General features: G+C 40.7%; 1 protein-coding gene across 1 annotated transcript; it reads right to left on the bottom strand.

The window, feature by feature from the left end:
• Positions 1 to 5,497: 5,497 nt before the first annotated feature.
• On the bottom strand, positions 5,498 to 22,688 carry RRAGC (Ras related GTP binding C). The gene is made up of 7 exons (XM_081085887.1): positions 21,150 to 22,688; positions 19,608 to 19,811; positions 18,450 to 18,649; positions 15,867 to 15,981; positions 14,323 to 14,465; positions 11,812 to 11,960; positions 5,498 to 6,988 (listed from the first exon to the last, which is right to left on the bottom strand). Exons 1-7 carry the CDS (start codon positions 21,561 to 21,563, stop codon positions 6,837 to 6,839), a joined length of 1,377 nt encoding a protein of 458 aa, XP_080942013.1. The 5' UTR covers positions 21,564 to 22,688; the 3' UTR covers positions 5,498 to 6,836.
• Positions 22,689 to 23,052: the final 364 nt, after the last annotated feature.

Below are 23,052 nucleotides of genomic sequence, written 5' to 3'. Positions count from 1 at the left end.
ATGCACATCTATCAACAAGTGAATCTAAAAATCAAGTGAATAAATAATCTGATGAACAGAATAAACTGGTGAATATAATAGAATAGAAAGGGAGTGGACTGACTATTCTGGGGGGTGCGGGAAGAGACTGGACAAAATTTGTACACCTATGGATGAGGACAGTGTGGGGTGGAGGGTAAGGGCAGAGGGTGGGATGGGAACCGGGGGGAGGGGAGCTATGGGGAGGAAAAAGAGGAACAACTGTAATAATCTGAACAATAAAGATTTAATTTAAAAAAAAGAAAGAAAGAAAGTCAGGAGAACCGCAAAGGCCAACGTTGGTGCTGACAAAAGTGAGCTGGGGCCAGGCTGGAATGGCTCAGTGGCTGAGCATCGACCTATGAACCAGGAGATCATCGTTCAATTCCCGATCAGGGCACATGCCCGGATTGCAGGCTCAATTCTCAGTGTGGAGCATGCAGAAGGCAGCCAATCAATGATTCTCTCTCATCATTGATGTTTCTCTCTCTCCCTCTCCCTTAAGTCAATAAAATTTTAAAAATTAAGTGAGTTGGGGATTGGACAACAGTAGTAAAGATTCTCCAGTGACTTTATCTGTGCAGATATTTCACAAGATTAAGAAACTAAGAACTTTTATGTGAAAATAATACTGTAAGGATCTTAAAGTAGAAGTTGCAGCACTTTTAAGGCAACACATTGGTAATAACAGGCACTTGCAAGTTGGGGGGATTGGGTGCTTACTAGTTTCCTCCCACTCAATTCCTCATTATAACTCTCCTTTTAAACTTTCTCAATTATATTTTAAACAGTTCTGAAGACGTACTTATGTATCTAGTTCCTTTTACACTAAAAGTTGTCTTCGCAGAACAAAGGCACAGCTGGAGATTGTGGAGAGATGATACGGCTCTAAGAAAGAAAAACAAGTGTCCATGGAAGGATAGTGGGCTGGAGCCTTTTCCTTTACAATATTTTAACTCTTAAGTGTGAAAGGATTACAACAAAACTTACTTGAGGCATAGGAAAGTGATGAAAGCAGATACTGGTATTCAAATATGTGGCATTTCCTTCCTTAGAAGCATTTAAGAGGACATACATCTACAACAGAAAGCATAGGGAGCAAATCGTTTGCCTGCTGTAGGAATGTGGACAGAGTAGTCTTCTTAAGGCCTTTTGTAACCTGTAATCCTTGAAGTAAATGATGTTATGACCTTCATTCTATCCAACTCTTTGTAGCTGTTAACAGATATAAAACTGAAAAATTGCAAACTGCTCCAGTTCCAATAAAATGTCTCAAATCAGCTCTGAAAATTATTTCAGGGGAAATAACATCAGCAGTTCTCTGGATCTCTAAGTTAGGTGTACACTGGGGTGATAGCAGGCAATTCACCCTTTCAGAACAGAGCCAACAGCAGGAGCCAGAAAGCTAGAAGCCATGTTTAAATGATACAACACCGCCACCTAGAGGTCAAACACTAAGGAATTGGTCACTACAGCCAAACCAGGCCCTGCCTTCACAATTTAGATAAGCATGGGTTTTCTTCAACATATGAGACACAGTGAGGAAATGCTACAGAGGAGAAAATAATATGGTTCCCCCATCACTACCTACAAAGACAGGTCCTGAGCTAAGCACAGACTCACCCATGACAAGGTTCGGGGGGTGGGGAGTAGAGGTAGAAAAGGGAGTGGTCAGAGGGTTTTGTGAAGGATGTGGCATTTAGGCTAAGCTTAGTAGGATAATAGAATTTCTACAGACCAAGGGAAGTGGATTCTAGGCTCAAGGAACAGCCAGTATGAGCTACTAAACTCAACTGTGGAAATACATAAGCTTTACTCTATCTCACAACCAGTTCACTGAATGTTGTGTTAAAACATGTGGGGAAAGTGGAATAAAAATCATATTTCCAATCCCATTGAAAACATCTATATACATTATATAAAAGCCTAAGCAACCATTCGACCGTTCAACCGGTAGCTATGATGCACACTGGCCACCAAGGAGCAGATGCTCAACACACAGACATGGAAACATGGAACAGACTAATGAATCTCAGAGGGAAGCGGGAAGGAGGGAGGGTGGGAAGAGATTAACCAAAGATCTTATATCCATACTAGGGTCCCTTGGCCTGGACTGTGGGGATCGGGCTGAAACCAGTCCAACATGCCCTGAGGGGTCCCAGACTGTGAGAGGGCGCAGGCCAGGCCGAGGGACCCACCAGTGCACGAATTCATGCACCAGGCCTCTAGTTTCAGTATACTTATTATAAGCTGCTTGAATAGGCATTTCATAAAGGATCAAATAAATTTAAGAACATGGGATATAAACCAAGGTCAAATTCTCTATTGCAGGTCTTCTCAAATATTGCAGAACCTTTAATATTTGACTGTACATAGTAAATCTCCAAGAAGAGACTACAGAATGCTGTTTCCAAAATTTAACTGTCAAACTTTTCTGCAAAATATCCCATGAGCAAATCCTATTTAGGAAGCAAAGTCAATGGCAGTTCACAGATGAAGGTTCTCAACTGCATAGATTCCAATTTTAACTCCACCACTCACAAGTGAGCCTCTCTTGGACTGTTTCTCTATCTGGAAAATGGGAACATATACTTACCTCTTAAGGTATTATGAAGATTACATAAGGTAAGACACATAAACCACCTAAATCAGTGGTCGGCAAACTCATTAGTCAACAGAGCCAAATATCAACAGTACAACGATTGAAATTTCTTTTGAGAGCCAAATTTTTTAAACTTAAACTATATAGGTAGGTACATTGTTATTAACTTAATTAGGGTACTCCTAAGCTGGCCTTTGCTAAAAACGTCCTCAATCTGATCGAGGTACGTTCGCTGAGGTCGACCCCTTCCAACTCTCCCGTCCACACTCGTCTTGTATACTTGTTTCGTCTCTCCTTTCATTCATCCTCTCTTTATGTCCAAACCATCTCAACATACCTTTCTCAATCCTCAACACTACATCTTCTTTCACTCCACCACGCCCTGTACGTGTGCACCCGCACGTGGTATTTTGTGGAAGAGCCACACTCAAGAGGCCAAAGAGCCGCATGTGGCTCGCGAGCCGTGGTTCGCCGACCACTGACCTAAACCATTGGTCCTTCTTTGTGCTCTTTATGTCCGCAGTCTCCCAGCTCTATGGGAGTTCAGGGAAGATACTATTAACAGAAATACACTCCAGATATGTGCAACTGCTTGCTGCTCACATTCCCTGTAAAGACTATGTTCCTTTGGGGTGTCTGGGGGGGGAGGAGGGGGCGGGTGTGTTACTTTACTAGCTTAGATGGAGAACAATAATGGTATTCACTAATATCTTTGGGATATAATTGGAAGAGCTTTCAGCATTAGCAAAACAAAACAAATAGAAAACCATAACAAAGTCCACAAATCACACACATTGCTTTCCCCAACTACAAAAGTACGTACTATCAGAATTTTATCTTTAAAGTCACTTGTTTCTGTCTGTTAAGAGCAGAATTAAGCATGCAGAAGGTAAATTAGCACAACTCACAAATACATTGGGGCATCATTATATGTCTGTGTACATATACACTGAGTGGCCAGATTATTATGACCACCCCATCAGTACAATCAAGTGAATTAGTTATGCAAATAATAAAAAAACTTTGAGAATATTTGCTTAGGAAGTATTCAATATTCAGTATTTTTGGAAGTGTCAATAAAGTACTGATGGGGGTCATAATAATCTGGCCGGTCATAATAATCTGGCCACTCAGTGTATATGTGCATATGTGTATGCATGCCAGCATGAATGTGTGGGAGAGGTCATGATGTGTGGAACAGCTGTAACACCTGGCTGCAAAAGATTTTAAAGGTTTTATTTCACCATCTGTCCCTGCTCTCTCTGAGGTAGCCTGGCACACATTAACATCTCTCAGGTGCACATCAGGCAAATCCTTAATAGTTCAATATGATTCTTCCATTCCCCTTTCCTGAGTTGTCCCCTTTCCTCATTGACTTTATTTCTATTTCACCTTTTCTCCTTAATCACTCTGAATGTGTAATTTTCCATAGTGGGGAAGAAATAATATTTCTTGGGCATCTATGTGCCATGTTACACTCATCTAGAGACATTACCTCCATTAACCAATGGGAGCCGGAGGCAAAAGATAAAGGCAGGCAGCACTGGGCTGCCAGATCTGAAGCACAGGCCCCAGCTGGCCCCCAACTAGATCTATGACAAGGTCGGCCACCCTTGGTTTACTGAAGACAGTGCAGTTTACACCTACTGCAGTGTCGGCACTCTCAACAGTACCACATCTGGAGTAATTTACATGGTCACACCATCCATAACCCTAGACAAGGCTGTTTAATCCTCTGGACTTAGTTTCCATAATTTGAAAAAGGATACAGGATTTATGGTGGTTGTTTTTCACTGTGTTTCTGTGATTTACTTTTTTTTTTTTTAATTCTTGATATTTAGAGAAAGGGAGGAGAGAGAGAAACATCAATGTGAGAGCAAAATAGAGACTGGTTGCCTCCTGCATGCTCCCACTGGGGATCAAGCCTGTAACCCACATATGACCGGGAATCAAACTAACAACCGTTTGGTGCACAGGACAGCCCAACTGAGCCATACCTGCCTGGGCTATTTCTGTGATTTCTATTTCAGAGTTTTAAAATTGAACTTCTAAAGTAGCCCAATTATGAAAGTAAAGATCTTTTGACCTCCCTCCCTTTTAATAAGCTAATGTATGCTTTTTACTCCAAACCATTTAGACCCAGCCTAACTATATGAGCATCGATATAGATAAAGATCGATTTAACCGACATATAAAAGTCAGTAATAAATATCTCAGGAACTGGAAGAAATGAATCACAAGTTGGAATCAGTACAAGTTTGTTGTTGTTGTTGTTAATCCTCATCCAAGGATATGTTTTCCATTGATTTTTAAAACGAGTGGAAGGGAGGGGGAGAGACAGAGAGAAACATTGATATGAAAGAGACACATCGATTGGTTGCCTCTGGCACACACCAACCAGGGCTGGAGATTGAGCCTGCAACTGAGGCACGTGTCCTTGACTGGAATCGAACCCAAGACCCTCCAGTCCGCAGACTGATGCTCTAACCACTGAGAAAAACCAGCTAGGGCAGCACACATTTTTATATGGTGTTCTGCTTAATTCCTCTCCGTCCTAGCTTGGATTTAATAATCAATTATGCCAGGCCCTAGATATTCCCCATCATGAAATCAGTTGGTATGAAATACCACAACCAAAAAACCATTTTTACCTGGGCCAAGATCTCCTATCCTAAGCAGAAACAGCCCAGGGGAGATATCTGGCCACAAGATATGAAATTCCTGCATCAGGACAGAACTTGAAGTCCTGAAACATAGGCATGTTAACCATGAGGCAGCAAAGGAAAGAAAATGGATGATAAGGTGACAGAGTGGGACAACCCAATGTTCTATCACCCCATCCTCTCATATGGTAGGCAAATAAAAAAAACTGATTTTGGTGTAAATACATTTATTGATACCCATTTTATATATAGTTCAATGAAATAATCTATAAATATAAAAGCACTTTTCTTTTGGATATCACCATGGTCCATGTAAATACTCAGCAGTCAGAGTCATCTGCAGGAAGCACTCCAAGTTGCACTGTTAGGTTTACAGACCTGAATATACACATTTCATTCAACAGTGGCACTTATGTACTCAAGTGGTCCAGTGGCTTTGGAATAAATGACTACTGGGCATGTGAAGTAAAAATAATGTGTAAGTTTAAATCAACAAAAAGGGTATCAACCAACAACAAGAAAAAATTATGAATTAATATGCTAGGTGAAGGAAGTACCACAGGTGACACTTGGTGTCAGAATACTGAAGACGAAGAGTGTTTAACAACACATGTGCTCTCTCCAACTCCCAGGGGACCAGTGCCTTAGGGTCATTCATGGTCAACAAAACAGCTGTACTTAAAGAATCTAGATAGCATAGAATAAAAGATATGTAGCTGCTGGTATCGAGTTTAAAGAAAAATGAGTTAAATATTTCAATGACATAATGAGTTCCTCTCCTAGAAGAAGGAGATTCTGGGGAAAACAATTTTTTTTAAATTCCCTTTGTTACACTGATCATGATCATTTATCATATGCAGGAGAAAAGAACCCAGATATCTGGTACCCAAAACACCATTGCAAAAATTTTCTTCTGTTTTAAAATTTTTTCCTCAGTGCTTCCACTGCTGAACCTTGCCCTTGATCTGATGCAACATAAAATGTTCTCATTTCTTCAGTAACAAATACAGGAATGTCCTTTGCTGCAGTGAGACCACAAGTCTTCTGAGTTAGCAGGCAAATGCATTTAAAAGGTCTTAGGTATGCAATGTCCAAAACTGAAGTCTGAGAGGCAGTGTTAGAACTTAAGCAAGGCAGCATTTTAGAGACTACTCAACTGAAAACCTAAGTGGAGCATATAAAAACTCAGTTCTATTATTTTCAACTGGTAAATGGTGGCAACATTCCATGGAAAGGATGGGTAAGCGGTGTTGTCTCCAGGTCCAAAATATCCCAACTACTTAAAGTAGGACCCCAAAGAAGAGAAACACACACTTGACTTCTGTGGCCTCTAGAATTCTTTTTTGTCATTTTTGAAAAAGAAGAAATAGTAGATTCGGTTGTAGACCACTGGTTGAAGGGGTTTTCATCCAAATGAGAAACTCTACCCCTCGTCTCTGGTGGGACAGGCACCAGATTCCCACAAGTGGCAACTCCCATGTCCTGCAGCACGTGGCATCTGACCCTGGAGTGAAGAGTAAGCTGGCACAGAGCCCCGACAACTGGAATTCAGGCTAGATGGCATTTCGAGGCGTGCCATTGTGTGCCAATGCTTTCAGGCTGGGGACACTGGTCTGGTGACCACAGCCCCTGTGAGAAGTCACACCCACCTCAAAAACCTCATGAATAGCTTTTCGGAAACAATGGAAGTTGTAGTCTATTAAACCTGCAAGGAGAAAAAAGAAGATCAGTCCTCCTGAATGTCAACTGTGAAATTATCTACTAAGAAACATTTGGTGACAGAAAAAAAATAAATTGATATTTATTGAAAAACATACATCCAGCTGAGGAATTCCCTACACTGAAAATAAATAAAGCATATGCCGATATTGTTAACATTGGTTACCTCTGGGGCCTGGGAATAAACAGGTAAAAAAAAAAAAAAAAAAGGAGTGAGGAAGGTAAATTTGCTAAGAAAATTTACAATAAAATGAAAATAAAATACTTTTTAATTATCAAGCTTTTCCTTTTACACATCTTTGGGGCAGCTAATGAAGACTACTGAAGGAAACAGCTAGAATAATCGCTGGCAAACTGTTCAGTAGAGCCCTGGGGTCTGGGAGGTACCAGAGGCCCCCAGCAGAGCCTCAGGCAGCCTGTACCCCACCTCAGGCAAAGCAGCTCCTTCTTCATGTTTCATGAACTGGCTTACAAGTAAAATTTTGATCAACCAAACAGTTCTATTTTATGAAAGAAATGGCTAGCTGCCCACTAACTATCCATTCTCCTTCTTTACCTCAGAAACAAAACCCCAATTCTGCACAAGCATACTGGTGCTCAGCTGAAACATTACACTCCGCAGGCCTCCTTGCAGTTATGTATGGCCACATGACCAATTCTGGCCACTGAGGTAAGTGTAAGTGTGTGGACTTCAGTGAAGTCTCCTTTAAAAAAGGAAGAGGCTGTATTCTTTCCTCACCCCTGGTCCTCCTTAGTGACTGGAATATGGGTAAAATGGCCAAAGCTCCTGGAGCCATTCCAAACCATGAAGTGACCTTGAGAACAGAAAACAGTGCTAAGAAGGCAGAGCAGAAAGAAAAGAAATGATGCCCTCAAGGACACTGGGACACAAAGATGACACACAACAAACAAATCAAAACCATCTGGTGTCACAGTGACTACAAACGATAAAGAAGTCCAAAGGAGGGAAAGCAAAGTGCAGGGCAAAAGCAGTCAATGAAACTTCAGAGATGAAGCAGCACTTTGGGGAAACCAGTAAGATTTCATCAGGCAGGAAAGAGGAGCAAAATGATAAGACAACAGCAGGAAGCTGGCAATCAGTACACAGCACAGGCGAAAGATGGGACAGAAACGAGTCTGACTGGAGAAAGGGGCAGAGAATTCTTGGTAGAAAGTACTGAGAATCAAGTCTAAATAAGTAGGTTAGAACCAAATTACAAAGGTCCTTCCGACATAGGAAAAAACTATAAAAGTTTTGATAAGTTCAACTACATTAAAATTTACTTCTATGCAAATGGTAAAATAAAATTAACAGTTGTGGAATGTTGAACACTGACCTGATATTTGATATTATGAAATCATTATTAATTTGTTTACCTGTATTAATGGTAATACTGTTAACGTTTGAAAAAGAATACTACCTCTTAGAGATATCTGCTGAAATCTATACAGACAAATGATTTGATGTCAGGTATCTGCTTCAAAATAATCTAGTAGAAAAAGAAGTATAGAGATGAAATAAGATTGGCTTTAATTTTGGTAATGTTGAATCTGGGTGACAGATTAAAAATGGTTCATTACATGATTTTCTCTACTTTTTTAAATATGTTTGACAGTTTTCACAACAAAAGAGTAAAAAACATTTCATTGGGAAAAGGACATACAGAAAACAAGAGTGACCCTATGTTGATGATTACTGAAGCAGGGAAATGGGTACATGAAGAGTCATTGTGTGTGGTCTACTTTTGTGTACATCTGAAAATTTCCATAATCAAGAGTTTAAAAAAAATTTAAACAGAGTGGAGAAAAATAAAGAAATCCTAAGAAGTACAAAAAAGATAGAGTACAAAAAAGATCAGTACAAAAAAGCAAAAGAATAAGAAGAGGTAAATCACCAAAGAAGAAACCTGATCAGGCATAAAAAGGTAATTAATTGCTTGCCCTAACTAGTAAAAGAAGTAAAAATTAGAGCCAAATGAGATGTTATTTCACTTACCTGACTGATAGTGACTAAACAGTCTTAACAACATCAAGTATTACCAAGGACATAAAGTGACAAGAACTACCACACAATGCTAACAGGCGTGAAAATGGTAAAACCACTTTGGAGGGCAATGTCTTTTCAAAAATGATGTTCTGGCCCAGCCGTCATGGCTCAGTGGTTGAGTGATCCAGGAGGTCACGGTTGGATTCCCTGCCAGTGCACATGCCTGGGTTGCAGGTTCGATCCCTGGTAGGGAGTACAGGAGGCAGCCGATCAATGATGTTTCTCTCTCATCATTGATGTTTCTCTCTATATATCCTTCTCCCTTCCTCTAAAATCAATAAAAATATTTTTAAAAAATGAATGAACTAGATAGAGCTATATGTTATCAATATGGATAAATCTCAAAAACAATTTTGCAGAAAACACTATTTACATTTTTAGATCATTTATACTCTATACTTTATAGATAGATGTGAAGTAAATGAATAAATCATGCATGGGGAAAAATAAAACACTACAAGTGCAAAGGAGGGGTTTTCAATTGAGAAATAACACAGAAGACACAAAGGGCATACATGTATTTGTCATGTGTTACTTCTTTTTTTTTTTTTTTAAATATATTTTATTGATTTTTTACAGAGAGGAAGGGAGAGAGATAGAGAGTTAGAAACATCGATGAGAGAGAAACATCGATCAGCTGCCTCCTGCACATCTCCCACTGGGGATGTGCCCGCAACCCAGGTACATGCCCTTGACCGGAATCGAACCTGGGGCCCTTGAGTCCGCAGGCCGACGCTCTATCCACTGAGCCAAACCGGTTTCGGCCATGTGTTACTTCTTAAGCTCAAAGAAATATAAACATTTTTATTTTATCCAAAAAGTTACACATATCTGAAATAATTCATTATTATTAACATTAATGAAAGAATAGTAATCATTTAATATTAATTAACATTAAGATCTCAGGGAGAAGAGCAGGGACTTGTTGCAGTGAATAATGGAGAGCTATTATAGATCCATAAGTAATAACATAAGTAATTTTCTGAATTCTAGTCTTCCTCTGGAATAAAAGATGATACATACAAGCCTTCTATATATATCCAGAGGTGGGCAAAGGTAGGTTTATGGTTATTCATATAAAAATAATACAACTAATAATAACACAAGAATACAACTCTTTTCAGGTACTCACAACTCTAAACCTACTTTTGCCCACCCCGGTATATGCTGAATGCATAATCTCAAGTACAAAGTTGCTGCAGCACCATAAGCCTAGAGGGATGAGGTCCTATGACAGTGGAAAGAAAAAGAAAACCGCCCTAGCCAGTTTGGCTCAGTGGATAGCATCAGCCTGTGGGCTGAAGGGTCCCAGGTTCAATTCTTGTCAAGGGCACATGTCCAGGTTTCGGGTTTGAACCCCAGTGGGGGACGTGCAGGAGGCAGCCTATCAATGATTCTATCTCCCTCTCCCTTCCTCTCTGAAATCAATAAAAATATATTTTAAAAAAGAAAAAAGAAAATCCAAGAAACAGTTCCAAGAAACAAATGATAAGATTTGGTGAAAATTCAATGTAAGCCATACAGGAAAAGAATGGGGAAAAAGAGAACAATGAATGCCCTCTATCTGCAAGAGCCCCTTCAGCAATGTCACCCCACAACAAGACAGCTAAGCTTGGACACCAAAAAAATGTCAAAACTAGTAACAGGAGTAGGGTGCCAGGAAGGCCATGAAACAAAGGCCTTCAACAGTTTTTGACACCTGGGTAAGATAATAGTCAAATATTTAATTAAATATAGATGTCTTACTAATAGCAGCTCCAAACATGGGACAGGAATGTGGCCCAAGTCAGAGCTGCAGATGTGAATTTTCCAACCAACCACATAAAGAAGATTATCTGAAGCCATGGCTTGGATGAGCCGGCCTGGAGAATAAGAGAAGCAAGCAGAAAGACTTGCTGCTGAGGGACACTCAGCACCAAGAAAAAGAAAAACAGTCAGAGAAACAAACACATAAAACAGTCCACAGGGTGAGGCTTGGGGAAGCCACGAGGGAAGAAAGCTTCAAGGCTGGAGAGGCTTCAGAAGGTGAAGAAGCCACAGAGTGAGGAAAGGCCACTGGCAGCAAGGAGGGAACCCGGTAACCTAGCTCAGGAAGAAGCCAAATGGCAGGCAGCTGGTAATGAAAAGCTCTGCAATAAGAGACTGGAGTAAAGAACTTGATTTAATACAGCAGATCAAACGAAGGAAGGCGTAAGTCTGACTAAATATGGAAGGGAAGGGAGAAAAGTAGTTTGAGCTTTTAATCATCTAACACAGTGATTTTCAACCTTTTTCACCTCATAGCACACATAAACTAGTTACTAAAATTCTGCAGCACACCCAAAAATATTTTTCCCCTATCTGAAAAAATATAATAAAAGCATAATATGCTAATTAGACCGGATAGCCGAATGACCTTCAGGATGTCCTTCCAGGCGACCTTCCAGGCAAAGCCGCGGCTGTGAGGGCTGAGGCAAGCTGCCATGGCTGTGGGAGCCGAGTCCCTCGCACGAATTCCGTGCATCAGGCCGCTAGCAGAGGTATAATTTGGATTCATTCACACAGACAGCTGCTGTTACCAGCTGTCCCTTTTTTATTTGACGATCTAAGGGAAAGAGATCAGTGCCCTAAGTAGTCAATACTGCGTGTTTTAAAAATCCTTGCGGCACGCCAGTTAAAAATCACAGTTCTAACACTGCAGCATTATTTTCTCATTTTCAAGAACCTAAGAAATTATAACAAGAGAACTTAACATAAAAACAGCATTTTTAAAATGCCATTACCTTTTCGTTCAAAACTTTCTTCCCTAAGAATGCAAACCAGTGCCAAAAATTTAGTCACTTCCTTTAAATAAAGGACAGTTGTGTTATTCAGCTTGATAATTGCCATAGATTCTTTGTCATAAGCACTTCCACTGCCATCTTCCTTTAACCTGTTTTAAAAGAAAGTATTATTCATTACAGGGTTCCCAACGAAGTATTTTGTCACATTTCATTTGCACAATGACATGTCTTTCCACCCAGTTTCCCAAATGTGTTTTGAGAAAGAAGAATACGGGCTTAAATATATTGGCACAGAAGTTCTCGTTTAGGTGTATAGGGTTCCCAGACCTTGATGCAGCATCCCATGCATTCACACCTTCATCTTGTTTACCTAAAATGCATGGAATACAGCCATTTAGGTAAATTTTCCCTCACGCTAATCTGTACTGACAGAGTCTGCAAATAAAGAAGGACCAAAATACAAAAACTGCCATTAGTGAAAAAAGAGTAAGGAAAAAAACTAAAATAGTCTATCAAAGATACTGAGGAATCCTGATGCCTATAAAGTGAGTCTTACAGGTTCTGAAAGCTTTCATTTATTAAATTAGAATTGACATTCTAGAATTGTTATATGAAGTCCCCCTTCAAAAAATGTAAATTAATAGTCAAGTAAGAAAGCAAATTAAACTATAATAAAGCACACCAAAGTGTATGCATACATTGTGTTAATGAGATAAAAATTTGGCTTACAAAGTTTAGATTTGTTTTAAAGAAAAAACAAACGTTCTATTCATTTTTTTATTTTTTGCTGATTTTTAGAAAGGAAGGGAGAGGGAAAGAGAAACATCGATGTGATAGCAAAACATCAAACTGCTGTCTCCTGCATGCCCCCTTCCAGGGATTAAGCCCACAACCGGCATGTGCCCTGACCAGGAATCATACTGGCAACCTTTTGGTGCACGGGACAATACCCAACCAAGGCACAGCAGCCAGGGGTAATTCATCCACTTTTTAAAATTAGAAATGGAAACATGAAACTTTACTGAATAATATAAACAGACATCTCATTTCATTATGGAAAGAATCAAAACAAAGGAGAGCATGTAATCACAAAAGTGATAAATAGAAATGGAAGACAAGAATAGACAAGAACAGGTGAGACAAATGCATTTTCCTACTCGGAGGTAGTTGGAGAAAGACACTGACAAATTAGGCAGAAAGACCTAGGTCAAGGGTAGGAACAGAGAAATGAAAGAGGAGTTTAGATGGAGCAGAGACCAACAGATAAAGGACACAGGTATCAGAAAGCAAAGGCAATGTTATAGCATCAGAAAGTGCGTTGGAAGTGCTGGTGTTAACATATTAAGGCAGTGATTTTCAAACTTTTTCATTTCATGTCACACAGAAACTAATTACTAAAATTCTGCAGTACACCAAAAAATGTATTATATTTTTTGACAATCTGACAATTTTAAAAAAGGTGTAATTTTGATTCATTCACACCGGATGGCTGTTGTTGTGCTGGCTGTTGTCCTTTTTTTTCTTTACTTGACAATCGGAGGGAAAAGAGGTGAGTGCCCTGACTAAACCATCAGGTATTACATGTTTCAAAGTTTTTTGCAACCTGGCCAGCATAGCACAATGGCTGAGTGTCAACCTATGAACCAGGAAGTCACAGTTCGATTTCTGGTCAAGGGCACATGTCCAGGTTGCAGGCTCGAGCCCTAGTAGGGGCCATGCCGTAGGCAGCTGATCAATGATTCTCTCATCATTGATGTTTCTATCTCTTTCTCCCCCTCCATTCCTCTGAAATCATAAAAATATATTTTTTTTAAATACAATAAAAATTCTTGCAGCCGTCTGTGTGCCTGCCACAGCACACCTGGTGAAAATCACTGTATTAGGGAATCAGGGCTATCAAAGGCAACACAGGTTTTGGGCTTTTAAAATACCAGTAATTCGCCAGTTTTCACTCATCTCTCTGGGATAATGTACAAAATCACACCTCTACTGGCTTTTATAAATTTCTGTATAGTTTGGTGAATTTACATAAAGGGAGAGTTTGTAATTTAGAGATTTACTTTGGAAACTCATATAGGTCAAAATTTTATATGTATAAGTCCTTCTAACATCCAAAATTCCAACTCCTTAAGGACCCTCATTCCACAAAGCCTCCGGTTAAGTTAGGAACAGTACTCACTCTGTTACTCAAGATGTTTTAAATAAATTAACCTCGTGTTTTTATCTAGCTAAGTTCCCTAAATGAGAAGACGAAGTGCAAACCCCCTCAAATAATGACAGGAGAAAGTCTGGCCCTAGTCACACTTTTTCAACCATTCTTGTTCATTCTCGCTGAAGGAGTAAAACCCAGCAGCCCACCTACAGAGAAATCATACTCCAAGTTGAAGTACTATGGTCAGAACGAGTCTACTTCAGACAGTACTTGCTGGAGGCCTCAGCAATTAGTCCCTCTGACAAATCAAACTAGTAGTTTTCCACCGGAGATCTTACAGAAATACGTACATAACTTACCCATATATACAAGACACATCAATTACAACATCAATCATGTCACAGCAAAGTTCATAAGACTGCATATCCACAGGAGAACTGTCTGTTGCAATGTAGATTTTGCTGACAACATCAAAGAGAAAAGCTTTTTCAATACCTGAATTCTTGGAAAAACAAAATGGAGGAAGTGTTCAGTTTTTTTTTAAAAAAATTACAATTTGCAACTTATCAAAGATCTTGAATATTGATGAACATCCAAGGACATTTTTAATGACACAACCCAATTCCAAAATAACCAAATAGTGCTGGGGAAAGTGACACTTCTGTTAGCCAAAGAATAAAAGTGAACTTATTTCTCTGCTGATTTACTGACATAATTGCATCATCAGTCAGTCAAGTTTGTTTTTTCTCTCTCCTTTTCACTTGAATGATTTTCTAAGACATCATAAATAAAATTAACAAAACAAAGAAATCCTCCAAAAATCAAGCCATGCTACATTTTCAGTAACCTTTTCTTGTTACAATAATCAGTATCTGATCTGAATGACCCGGACACCAGAGGGTTTTATATGACCATTAGCAAATCATAAAATATTAGTTATATTAGATGCCAACATCTAGCATAACCCAAAAGCCCAAAAGAACTCAAGATCACTACACACTAAGTCCTTCAAAGTAATGCTTAGAAAATATAATGAAGATTACTAAATTCATTGGAGGGATATCCTTATTTTTTACTTACTAAATTGACTGGGGTGACATTAGTCAACATGAATATATAGGTTTCATGAGTGATTGTCTGTTACAAGATCTGTATATTGTACCATGTGCCCACCACCCAAAGTCAAATTTTCCTCCTGTCACCTCATATTAAGACCCCCTTCTATATCCACCCCCTTAATTAAGCTGAATTCCTCAAAATGCATGAATGTAAAATGATACTAAGGTTAGCAAGTAAACGAAAAGATCAATTTTTCAATGTGACCTCCATTAATGCAGAGAAATAAACTAAGCCAAATTCCCAAAACCCAGTCTTTTCCAATTGCTTTTCACTTGTTTCAGGAAACAGACATCATGAAGATATTTTTTCATTTAAAAAGCATGAGGAGCCCTAACCGGTTGACTCAGTGGATAGAGCATCGGCCTGCAGACTGAAAGGTCCCAGGTTCGATTCCGGTCAAGGGCATGTACCTTGGTTGCAGGCACATCTCCAGTAGGAGGTGTGCAGGAAGCAGCTGATCGATGTTTCTCTCTCATCAATGTTTCTAACTCTCTATCTCTCTCCCTTCCTCTCTGTAAAAAATAAAATATATTCTTTAAATAAATAAATTAAAAAAAAGCATGAGGAAATTTTTCATCAATTCATTTTAAGATAAAAAGGGTAAGTTCTAAGGAAAGAATTCAGAAAATAACTCAAGCCTTTTTTAATGTTTTTATTTATGTTATCTGTTAAGTGCGTCATTAGTCTTTCAACTCGATTCAAGCCATTTTTGGAGAATTTGATAATACAAATATGTTCAATGAAAATGAAATCAAAACTATAGTGAATTAAATAGCTCACTTACTGATATAAAAATATTTAATAGGTTTTCCAAGGTCGGCAGTTGTGGAATGAGTTTCTGTACCACCTTACTAAAGGCTTCAAATATTGAATGGTCATAGATACTAGTCAAATAAAAGCTGAAAAACAATACAGTTTGATTAATTTGAAAAATCTCAAGTTTGGTGACAATGATCATAATACACAAAATTTTAAGTTTCTTAACATTTTATTTCAGTAAATTAAAAGCTTTTTATCTTGTCTACCATTCCCATAGTTCAAGATGACAAATGCAGTGTCCCCACCTGGTTTGTAGCTATCCATCCCTTTTATTGCATTTATACAAAAGGCATTTGAGGTATTACCCAGGAAAGCATTTTCAGATGCAGAAACTTGAATATTCACCTAAGCCCTTGCAATTTCATCCAAAAAGCTTAGTTTCTTAAGCTTATTACTGACAAAAATCAAAAGAAAGCTTAGAGGAGATAGGTGACATTTAGCAAATAAGTATGTAATTCAGGACTCTACCAAAATGTCACCTCCTCAGAAAGTTCTTTCCTGATCCTTCTACCTAAAATAGTACCTCTGTACCATCGCTTTCCCTAATTTTTCTTCATAGCACTGACAAGAACTTAAAATTACACTATACATTTATTTATAAGTGCTTTTGATCTGTCTCATTCATTAGAATGTAAGCTCCATGAGGACAGATTGTCAGTCAGTCTTCTTTGTAGCTGCAAGCCCACTACCATAAACAGTGCTCATAATATTTGAATAAATAAAAGATACAACTGATGCTTAGGATGTATGTAAATAACTTATTAGGAAGGATGGCAGCTGGGGCCTCACAGAGAGGGGAAGCCTAAAAGGATGTAAGGTAGAGAAGCAACATCTATATATTTAGTGAAACACGTATCTGAGAATGAGAGAGAGAGAGATGCCTTTAACAATTTAAACAGGATGAACAATCCTACCTGCTTTTTCACCCAGTGAGTATAATCTTCATTATGTAGTTGTATCTATGACACATTTATAAGTACATACTGTAAAGTCAGAAACACAGAACTGAGTGTATCATATCTTACAGGTAATTTAAAGATACTTTCAAGGAGCTAACCTAAGAGCTTAACAAGATAGGGCTCTACTCTTGAAGTGAGAGCAAAGGAATAGGTGAGGCCAAGATGACCCCCTAAAGGCACTGAAGACACAGGAATATTTTAGTGTTTCCTTTAGTCAAAAGATTAGCAATGTGAGAAGGTGTGCAGGGGCAGTGAGGCTTGGAGGTGGGCAGGGACAGGGAGAACAGGGCATTTTCGAATGCCATGTTTCTGGAAACCAGAAATCAAATGGTGCCTCATCCACAGGCCTGCTAGTAGTTATTAAAAGCGTGATGCAGAATCCTGAGGTTAACAAGGCCTAGAGCCCTATAACGCACCGGGGAAAGGGATAGTATGCACCACTGGGATGGGATGCCCTGGGAAGGGACACGCCATGGTGTAGAGCAGTGGTTCTCAACCTTGGCTGCACATTAGAATCACCTGGTGTAGAGGATTAGGATTCCTATGGGCGTTGGGGAACACAGGACAATCACGGCTTAAAATCCACTAATAGTGGATTCCCAAAAAATGATTGGGGAGACACTGCCACTTTCTCTTACAAATACTGTTGATTATTTTTAATACATAAATTACTTACAAACATTAAAATTTTTAATCTAGGTAAACTAGAGCTCAATGAGAGTTTTCTGTAAGATTTTCTAGAAGAACAACTGAAAGACCTTGGAGTCTGAGGCCCTAGTGAGTATTTCAGGATGGGGGTGGCTTGAGCCTATAAGGAAGTCATTGTAACAGACCAAGGATAAGGAAATAGCGACACTTGAATTTCTCCCCTGCTTCCCGTTTAAGCTGTTTATAACAGTAGCTGTTTAAATCATCGAGAGGACATTTTCTTGGGAACTTTCTATTACTCACTCCTACCTATAGCACACAAAAATATATGTTAATAATTTCTTAATGGTCTTTAATTATGAATCAGCAGTTCTTGAAACTTAATTGAAGCCCTAAGCAGATTTATAGGATAAACCCACCTAACCCAAACTTTAGAGTTTCATAAAAGCATACAGTGTTTAAAAAAATATAAACAAGATACATTAGAGTCATCACTTGAATGTATAAAAGGCTCTTCTACTAAGAAAAATACTGTAAAAATTCAAGCCACAGGGATCTACAGCAAATGTGACAGAGAGTCCTTGAACTGAGGTAAGAAAAAAAAAGAAAAGATGAAACCAAGAGGGGGAAGTCCCAAAACAGTTTTACGCCATGAGGAAAAAGCCTGATTCCAGTCTCTTGGGATGAATCTGTAAAAGCACCAACAGAAAGACTTCACATGACTTCAACCTCCAGGAAAATGCAAAAAAAAAGAGGGAAAGTACCTCCTCAATAACATCAGGTTCCCAAAACTGCTTGAATTCAACAAAGAAGAGATCAAAAACATTACAGAATTGGGAAGGATATACTGGTAACAGAAAGCTTTGTGTTTGTAATGACAGAGATGGGAATACACTGACACATTTTTCAGGGCTCATATCAAACACACATGTTGTTGTTACCTAAGGTGGAGTTTTTCTAGCCCAGCATCTGCAAGGTCATCATTGGCCCTTTGATGAATGTCCCTCTGTGTTTCTATTTTGTGATCATCAGACAGACCATCAACTTTGTGAATAAAAACCTCAAAATTCATGTCTGGATTAACTTTGTAGGCTTTAGAAACAGTAATGTGAAGTCTTGTTAAAGCCTCCATGTAGTCATCCTGTAAGTCAGAAAAAATATAGTTTTTTTAAAAGTAATCTTATCAAAGTCAAGTTAAGAAAGCCTCAAAACACCTCTTTCCCCAACCACAGAAAATATATTACCCTAACTATTCATACTCAAACAAATACATTAACTTTCACCACTCAACAGATCTTTAAGATTAAAAAATTCAATTACCAAGTAAATGTTGTAATTTTTGATACTGATAATATAAGGGAAAAAAAAAGGAAATGGACATTTCTTCCCAATAGACTTTTTGAAGTAATCCCAGCTCTGCCATTATTAGATATATGACTTTGAGCAGGTTGCTTAAGACTGTGATCTCAGTTTACTCATCCATAAAACTGGAACTACAGTACATTCCTCAGAGTTTGTAAAAGATAAATTACATTAGATCAGCTCTGTGAAAGCACCCATTCCAGAGCCTGTCACTCAGAAAACACTAACTAATGCACTCGTATAAAAAGGAAGCTTCTTAAGACGTGTCCCATTTTTTATCTGAGGGCATGCCACTTGCTAGGCCCTTAATAAATGCTTGTTAAGCTAAACTCAATTTAGACAATTAAGGACACTATTCACTTTAATATTTACTCAGTTCCATATTCTTATATTATGGGCACTGATGAGATCTTTTCAGTGAGTGACATCATTATTGTAATAGTTACTGAAGTACAGCAACTTCTACTATTAACAAATAAAAGTGGAAAGCTTCTCATGAACTAGAACTCAGGGATATAAACCACATCTCCTAATCATCTGCTATTCTGTACTCTCACAAAGCCATGCTTGCTCACAAAGCACCTTCACAGCTGCATCTCTTGTACTGCTAGGGAATCTACTGGCAAAAAAATAAGCTGCAAGAAGCACATGACAAAAAAGATAAACAACTCTGTCTTGTTTCTACATCTTTTGCCACCAGAGAAGAAAAATAAATCAACAATGATTCCCCCAACTACCTGTGCATCAATGACATATATCAATGCTCCTGTTCCCCTGAAGATCATCTCGTAGTCAAAAGTTGGGTCAAAAAAGTCCATTTGCCCAGGAAAATCCCATATTTGGAAATTCACAAAGGAACTATTAGAAATGTCATCTTTATAAATCTTGTTGGTACTTTCCAAGAAGAGGGTCTCGTTGGGTGACATTTTATGAAACACCACCTGTTAAAAGAAAGACAATTTTATGACTATTCAACTTTGTATCAAAAGTTTAAAAATCTACCCTGAATTAACATAATTTAAAGAACCTAATCCACTTATTGGCATGCCTACATTAGGCTCCAATATAGTCAGAAATGGAAAATGAGTTTGCAGTCTCGTGGAAGAAATAAAACAAAGACAGTAATTATACCAAGTGGAAAGTGATATATGGGGGATACAGGAGTAATTGACAGGGAAACCCCTGAGAAAAGAAACGGTAAAGACAATTGTTAAGTATCACAATAATTGCAATCCATGCAACTCTAACACAAAACTAATTTGCCTCTCTCTCTCAGTTACTTTCTAAAAGAGAAAAATGGACAGTCACTCCCAAGATTTAGTCAGTAATATTAATACGAAACGGATTAAGATTAGTTTGCTAAATACCTACCATAAATGTACCCAAATTTTGCTGTAGAGGTAGGTGAAAAGCAAGCAATCCAGTAAACCGGAAAGATGACTACTTTTCTAAAACATTATCTCTGCACATTATCACAGGAAGGTTTATTTTGGACAGACCTTTGCAACCGAGTGGAAAGGGCAAAGGGGAAGGAATCTGGCCTTTCAGGACCAGGTCACCCATGCCTCTCTGCATTCCCCTTGCGAAAAAGTGCACAGCCCTCCCTTCGGTCCCGACAGGCCCTCCTAAGTGAAAGCAAATGCACTGACAAGGGTCTGCAAATATTCTCAGCCACACAGTCAGGGGTAATGCCACCAGCGACTATACTCGCCAGGCCGCAAGTACTAACGTAAGTGGAATAACACCCCCAGTGATGCTACAGTACGATAGCCTTCTGCACTAGCAACAAGAGCAAACCAATGGCCGTGACTTCATCGCAACTCCTTTGGACGCTGCTCGCTGGGGCTCACCTGGCAGCCCTGCAGACCCAGGCCGCCTGGAGTGCGCGGGGGGCACGCGCGCGCGCGCGCACACACACACACACACACACACACGGCAGGGGAGGGAGTCCGTGAAGTTCTCCAAGTGGGAACTGGGGAGTAGGGGCTGGTTCCCGGGAGGCGGAGGTCCCCTGCGGTGCCACGGGCACCTGCCTCCTGCCGGCCAGTTTCGCCTTCGGGGACCCACTCGGCCTCCGCAGACTTGGGCGTGGACTCACCGGTCGGGGTCCCCGCGCGGGCCGCGCCCGGGGCTCTGCTTCTCAGAGGAAACGCGCGGGGGGCCAGCCCTGCGGCCAGCGCCGGCCGCCGCCCTCTCCGGGGGGCCTCTCCCGCGCGGCTGCCACCCGCGTCCCCGGGGAGGGGCGGAGGGGCGGAGGGACGCGGCGCGGCCCCACTCACCTTCTGGATGGAGGACTTGCCGCTGCGCCGGAGCCCCATGAGCAGAATCCGCGGCTTGGAGCTGTCCGCGCCCCCCGGGCCACAGCCTCCGCCGGCCCCCGCCCCGACCCCGCCGCCCGCAACTGCCGCCTCCTCTTCCTCCTCCTCCACGCCGTAGCCGAAGTCCTTGGGGAACGAATCCGCCGCGCCGTAACTGCCGGCAAGGGGCGTCTCCTCCGCCCCGTACTGCAGGGACATGGTGCTGGACCGCCGACACCCGCGCCCTGACAGGCCAGGCCAGGCCAGGCCGAGCCAGGCCGCCGCCTCCCCAATTCGCCGCCGCCGCCGCCGCCCCCGGCAGCCGCCACCGCCGTGCGGCCCGCCCCCTCCCCCATCCCGGCCCTCATTGGCTCCGCTCCGAGGCCAGCCGCTCATTGGCTGCAGGAGCTGCCATTCGGGGGCAGCAGGGTAGGTGGTGCCCGTCACGTGCCCGGAATCACCTGACTCGGAACAGAGGAGGGGGAGGAGGAGTCACGAGGAGGGTGGCCCCGCCGGGCCGAGCCTTTTGCTCTCCGCCCCAGCCAGCACCTCGGTCCTGCCCAGCCACGCACATTGTTTCTCACCGCTCTCCTGACTTCCTTGGAGCTCCGGAGGCCATCGCAACGAGAGATGCTTTCTGGGCATTTGGAAGAATTGATTGTCCTTCCGGTACAATTGTACTCGCTCAAACCAACATTTATTGATGTCCGCGAAGTCCTGGGACACCAAACTGGAACCGACCCTGAACCTGCCCGCTTCCCTCCAGTTCGAAGATTAATAGCGTAAGTAGTCTCGGTACGAGGTACGAGTGGGAAGGGCACAGATACAGACTGTAATGCTCGGGAGTTGAGCGGGTGAGAAAGTCTACAAGAAGCTGTCTGAGCTGGTCCTTGAGTGGATGGATTGGTTGGGAAATGCAAAGGTATGGAGGAGGAGCCATTCAGGTTGAGGGCAAACCTCAAACAAGGCAGTCCCGGGTGTGTATACAGTTAATTCTAGCAGGTAGGACATCTTTCTTCAGCAAATCACTGACAAGAGGATACTGCTGCCCCTTCAAACTCAACATGACTCAATTTCCCCTCCTTCCCACCTAGTGAAAATCTCCAGTAATTCCATCCCCCACAGAGACCAAAGGAATACACAATGAAAGCAAATCAAGATGAATGCTATCATCAAATGTTTCGAGAAGGCTAGAGGAATTTTCACCCTTGACAGGTGTTAGAATTGGACATTTGAGAAAAGAGGATCTTCCTCTTCCAGTGGGGATGGTGGTGGTGGTACTGATCTTCCAAGTTATGAAGGGAAAGCATGTTCATGCGGGTCTGGGACTTGGTGATGTCTGAATCTAGAAGTTACAGGTAGGACTCATCTTTAGAGATCTAGTCCAACACTCACCTAAAGAGAACCCACTATACAGCATCTGATGGACATAGAGCATACACTTCAATAGTTTCAAGAGAGTTTTCACTATCTCAAAACGGAGCCATTTCCACTTTGGTAAAACTTTAGAAGTCTCTTTTTCAGGCCAAAAAAAAAAAAAAAATCATACTCCCAGGAACTTGTAATTGAACACAGGACCAGCCTTCTCTTTCATGACAGCCCTAATTTGCAGTCTTTGTTATCCACTAACTCTTTTCTCTGCTCTACATTAAACATACGCAGTTCCTTAACCATTCCTTCAGTGATGCCCAGTAGAACATTCTATGATGACAGAATTGTTCTAATCTGTACTGGTCAATATAGTAGCCAATGTGGACTGAGCACCTGAAATGTTGCTAATGTGACTAAGGAACTGAATTTTGAATTTTATAATTTTAAATACCAAATGTGGCTATGGTTACTATATTAGTACAGCCTTGTATTTTCAAATGCCTTCTCTTTTGGT

The sequence above is a fragment of the Myotis nattereri genome (genome assembly GCF_964212035.1).
Source record: "Myotis nattereri genome assembly, chromosome: 3".
NCBI lineage: Eukaryota > Metazoa > Chordata > Mammalia > Chiroptera > Vespertilionidae > Myotis > Myotis nattereri.
Note: the sequence above shows the minus strand (reverse complement) of the source record. Positions and strands in the feature narration are given on the sequence as shown.

Excerpts from the sequence above, each read along its gene's own strand:
- RRAGC (XM_081085887.1), bottom strand. The coding sequence starts at position 21,563 with ATGAGCGGCTGGCCTCGGAGCGGAGCCAATGAGGGCCGGGATGGGGGA. Across the intron at positions 19,812-21,149 it reads GCAAGTCCTCCATCCAGAAG|GTGGTGTTTCATAAAATGTC; the intron begins GTGAGTGGGGCC and ends TTCTTTTAACAG. Across the intron at positions 15,982-18,449 it reads CTAGAAAAACTCCACCTTAG|CTTTTATTTGACTAGTATCT; the intron begins GTAACAACAACA and ends ATTGTTTTTCAG.